This window comes from Brachyistius frenatus, unplaced genomic scaffold (assembly GCF_029030835.1).
Source record: "Brachyistius frenatus isolate BFR_SWC_R1_liver_20210118 unplaced genomic scaffold, ASM2903083v1 Contig_157, whole genome shotgun sequence".
Taxonomy (NCBI): Eukaryota; Metazoa; Chordata; class Actinopteri; family Embiotocidae; genus Brachyistius; species Brachyistius frenatus.
Window position 1 is genome coordinate 337,501 of NW_027210756.1, and position 4,869 is coordinate 342,369.

The 4,869-nt window shown below is 39.7% G+C and overlaps 1 protein-coding gene across 1 annotated transcript; it reads left to right on the forward strand.

Moving 5' to 3' along the window:
• Positions 1-1,602: 1,602 nt before the first annotated feature.
• Positions 1,603-4,117, forward strand: thy1 (Thy-1 cell surface antigen). The gene is made up of 4 exons (XM_069716412.1): positions 1,603-1,680; positions 2,243-2,286; positions 2,408-2,731; positions 2,850-4,117. The coding sequence occupies exons 1-4, from the start codon at positions 1,667-1,669 to the stop codon at positions 2,954-2,956; spliced, it is 489 nt and encodes a 162-aa protein (XP_069572513.1). The 5' UTR covers positions 1,603-1,666; the 3' UTR covers positions 2,957-4,117.
• The last annotated feature ends 752 nt before the right edge of the window (positions 4,118-4,869 follow it).

Consider the following 4,869-nt stretch of genomic DNA (forward strand, 5'->3'; position numbering starts at 1 on the left):
AAGGCTGTAATTTCCTTCAGAATAAAAGCACGCTAGTGATTGTGTGTGTGTGTGTGTGTGTGTGTGTGTGTCACAATTAGAACTAAAGAGGCATTCTTATCATATTTATTGGTCAGAAAATTTCTTAAAATGGAAAACATTCCAGCTTTTTTTTTTTTTTACACTGAGAACATGCATATTTCTTCAAATTGTAGCATGTTAGTATGCATGACAGATGCATGTAGCCTGTTCAGGGTCGAAGGTCACCCACTGAACTAGGTGTATTGCAGGTTTGGTTGTCGGCATCCCAGTTATAGAACAATAAAAGAAGATCAAATCACCCCAAAACATGTTACATCAGGCACAATAATGTCAACAGTAGATGGTTTATTAATAGTACAGTATAGTAACAAAGTACTCATAGTATAGTGCACTTGACTGGAGAGGAATAGGCGATGGCTCGTGTTTCATCTGCAGTGTATCAGCAGCAGCAGCATCCAGCCGAGGAGCAGCAGGATCACAGTCACAGAATCTCTAATGAATACTTTTGGCAGGATCACTACAGTCTGCTCTCTCTGTGCTTATATGTCATCCTAAAGCAGCAGATATCCTCTGCAACACTTCTGTCAGTGTCCTGGGAGACTGCTTCAGCAGGGCAGTCGATCAGCAGCTTTCCAGGAAGGACCTTGACAAAATGGATGAGCAGTGTGAGGAGGATACAGACGATACTGGGGGTTTAGCTCAGAGGATTTGACAAGATGAAAATCCAGTAATTCTTCTTGATTTTAGGCAGCATTGCATGATTGCATAATTTTACCCAACCCTACTGTTTAGTTACAGGAGATCAGTTAATTAAGAGTATGTCAAGGCTCGTCACTCGCATGGCCAGCTCAGTATCAAGCTGCTGACTTTAAAATGATCTCCAGGCTGGTTAGTGAAACTTTTTAGTGTTCAATATTTGAAGAACTTCAACTCATGTTTCAGTAGGTTGCCAAGTTAAAATTGTGAGTTACCCGATGATGCTACAGCATTTTTCTGCCTACGCTCAAAGTGTGGTGGTGCAGGAATGGTAATGATCTGTTCCATAAGCTCCCTCTCCCAACTCCACAAACTTTCAGATTTATCCTTCCACATGCTTCCATGTCATCTTTATATTACTCTCTATTATATTTTTTTCAGAAGCAAATTTAGTTCAATAAATCTTTAATATATGAAAGAATTAAAGTGTCTGTGCATTTCATATGTATTCACTATAATTTATGTTGGAAAAGTGGCTGAGAAACTTCTGACACCATGTTCTGCTTGCTCTGAATGGGGAGATGTAGATCAGCTGCTAAGGTGTCTCAGCACATCAAACCCTCATCGCAACATTTCCCCCTTTTTTTCTGTCACATTCAGAAGCCTCAATCTCTCAGCATGGAGCCAGAGGTTTGTGTATTGACATACTGATCCTCTGTCCTCTGGTACAACAGAGGGTAAAAAATCAATAGTAAACCTTATACAGTACTGAGAATTGTCCCCAATTGTCCAGTGGAGCAGAATTTTCTCCCCCTCCCCTCTCTCTCTCCATCTCCCTCTCTCTCTGTCTCTTCTGTCCCCCTCCCTCTCTCCTCTATTTCTTCTATAAGCCGACCTCTACTGTATCTACCCCCGGCATCACACTGCAGAGCACTGAGGAAAGCTCAAAATGCATCAGAGAAGGTGAGGATGATTCACAGACTATTATGTGTTGAATGTGAGCTATGGTAAAATGTTGTTTGACAAAATGTGTTTCTTTCATTCTATTACTGTGGATGAAATATTTGCTTCAACACTGCACTAGAAAAAAATACTTGAATAGAGTAGGTTTGCATCAAGTGAAAAAATACCTCTGAGCTGCTTTTATGTATTGTCTTAACATATTGAGGTGAATGATCAGCCTGCGTTCTCTGGGGAGGTTGAGTCAAGAAATGCGTCAGTGTTGGCAATTCCCCAGTGAAGTTTGCAGCTCATGTCTTGGCAGCGTAAACAGTGAGGCAGTATTGTGATCAGTTGTTCAGTATCATGGTACAGAGACTTTTTTGTAGGTTCGAATGAGAGCTGCAAAAGTGCAGTATCCAGGTCTCAGATTACAGCAGAGTCAGCATTATTTGTTTGGAACCTCAATAATGTGGTGAGGTGACAGCAAAATAAATAGAGCGGTGGCTTATTTCTAATGTAAAGTAATTGGCTGATTAATTTGCTCTGTATTGATTTACCTGTTTTTTTTTTTGTTTTTTTTTAGGAAACTTGGGAATATGTTCGTCCTTACCACAATGTTACTTATAGGTGAGATAATCTATTAATCTATTTGTTAATAGAGATAATTTTTCTGGCATGAATGACCACACATTAAGTTGATAAATAGATGTTTCAAATGGAAAATCTCTTTTTGTTATTTTATACACAGGCTTTGCATCAGCCCAGAAGGTGATTCAGTTGTCCTACTGCTCCATAGATGAGGACCACCTCAGGATGGACTGCAAATATTCGCTTCCCGCTGAGTCACCAGAACCCTTTTGCAAATACACACAGGGAGAAAGACTCTTTGACACCACCTTCCCAGACGAGGAGCAACACGCCCCCTTCAAGAAGCGCGCCAGAGTCCGCCTCTTCCCAGGCAACAACTGCCGCCTGCTGTTTAAAAACCTGCCCAACGGAAAATCAAACTTCACCTGCAACATCAAACAGGGCGACTCAGCCATAGCAGTCAAAACCTCAGTGGTGGAGAAAAGTAAGCTGCTTGTCCTCTTGGTCGTTGTTCGCCTTACCTCTGCACATCCTGTTATCTTCAAAAGCTTTCCAACCTAAATGCTTCTCCTTCTGAAAATGTCTGATTTTTCTTATTGCAGAGCTCCTCCTCCCATGCTCAGCATGGAGTGTCCTATTACAAAGCTGCAGTCGCCTGCTGCTGACCTTGATGACATTTCCCATGCTGCTGGAAATTCACTGGCTGTGAAGAAGGCGTCAAACTGCTGCATACGTTAACATTGCAACCATAATCATCTGGTGACTGACTGACACTGGACTCCCCTGAAGCTGTGCGTATGCACAAAGTGCAATAAGTTGAAGTACAATATATATTTGGTATGTCATAGGCCTGCATACTCTGCATTATGCACTTAGTACCAAGTACACACACTGCTGCATACACTGTGTACTCTACAGCATTCTCACGTATTAACAGTAGTTTAACAGTATCAATCTGATGGATCCAGATTCATTTCTAACAGACTTGACTAACAGGTTGATGAGTAAAAAGCATGAATGTGACTTATTACTAAAATTAAAAGTCTATATTCTGTCATATTTACTATTTACATTCAAACTGTATTCAATGCCTTGAAAAGATATTAAGCTTTAGCCTACAGTCTTGTTAACAAGATAAGAAGGACTATCTATGAGGACGGCAATTAAGATGGATTTTAAAGAGGGATGAAAACTGCTTTTGCTATGCCATCTAATGACTTAAATCTTTCCAGCTCAAAAGTTATGCAACGTTGCACTCTGCGATGTGAATTATTGCTGAGTTTCATCACTCTTTAAGCGATCTATTTTGGCTGACTGAAATCTGTCCCCTGTGTCCTGTCTTGGCTGCCAAATAATGAGGGCAGATAGAGGCGACCTTTTGCCCCTAATGGAAGACTGCATCGTGTTTATCGGTAAGAATTGGAGAGGACAACAAAGATGGCAGAGAGGGTTTCAATCTGAACTATAAAGCTGTTTTTGAATGTCTACTAATGCATGCATGAGCAATAAAGTCTATTATATTCTATTCTGAGGAGACATAGGATAAAGTCCCTCTACTATTGTTTCAAAGAAAACCAAAACCAAAAGTTTTTATTTTGCCTTTCACTTGTGCCTGAGACACATGACCCATGTTCGGCTGAATCTTGTTGAGTATGCCTTCGAAGCTCTAAGTTTACTCCGATGGTATTTATAAATTTACATTGACTATGCTTTTTATGGTGCAATGTTTTCTCTGATAATGCAAAAGGATTTTTACTTCTGTATATAGTTTGAGTAGGTGGTGTGTAGCAAAAGCACAATCATATAAATGCACTGAAAAGCACTGCTGTACTATGTACTGTACTAATGACAATAAAGTGAGCTGAAACAACACGAAGAATGAGTAACATTGCTCATTAAATTGAAACCAACTATCCAAAGAAATGCGTCTATGCGTGAACTCTGCCATGTTTATCTGAGGTTACTATAATACTGAAGGTGCTGCTGATCTCCTGGAGAAGGGAGCGGTGGGTCAAAAATTAATTGGTGATATAAGGAAGTATCAAAGTTTACTCGAAGAATAATGTATTTTTGAGTGGAAGTTTTGGGATTAAAAGCTTTTATTTTGAAAAAATATCCTTGAACTGCACAAGCAATATGTGTTTGTAGTAAATACAATATTCTACAAACGATTCATTTTAGTGGTGAGATTATAATCTTTGTACTGGAAAAGAAATCTGCAATATGAAGTGACTTGAAGTATGCAGATCTTTGTAGTGTAACTGTTACAATAGTAAGATGTTCAGTCTGTTGTATTTACAAGATAGAATCAGCAGTATGGATTTACAACACATTTCTTTGTGTGCTATGAAGCAATGATTTAAAAAAAAAAACTTGCATGTTGTAGTGTGTCAAAGTAAAGTATGTGTTTGTGTGTCCACATACTTTTGGCCACATTACACGGACAGACAGCGTTAAAAGATGCAGGGAGACAAACTTTTGTATCGCTGAACAGTGAGCAGAACAGCAGTAAATAAATGCACTGTGTCGGGTTAAACAGTTACAGGAGGCTCCCCATTGCACACGCAGGCTGAGTAACTCCTGCCATCGTGTTGCCTAATCCTGCATTACAATGAGCATTAG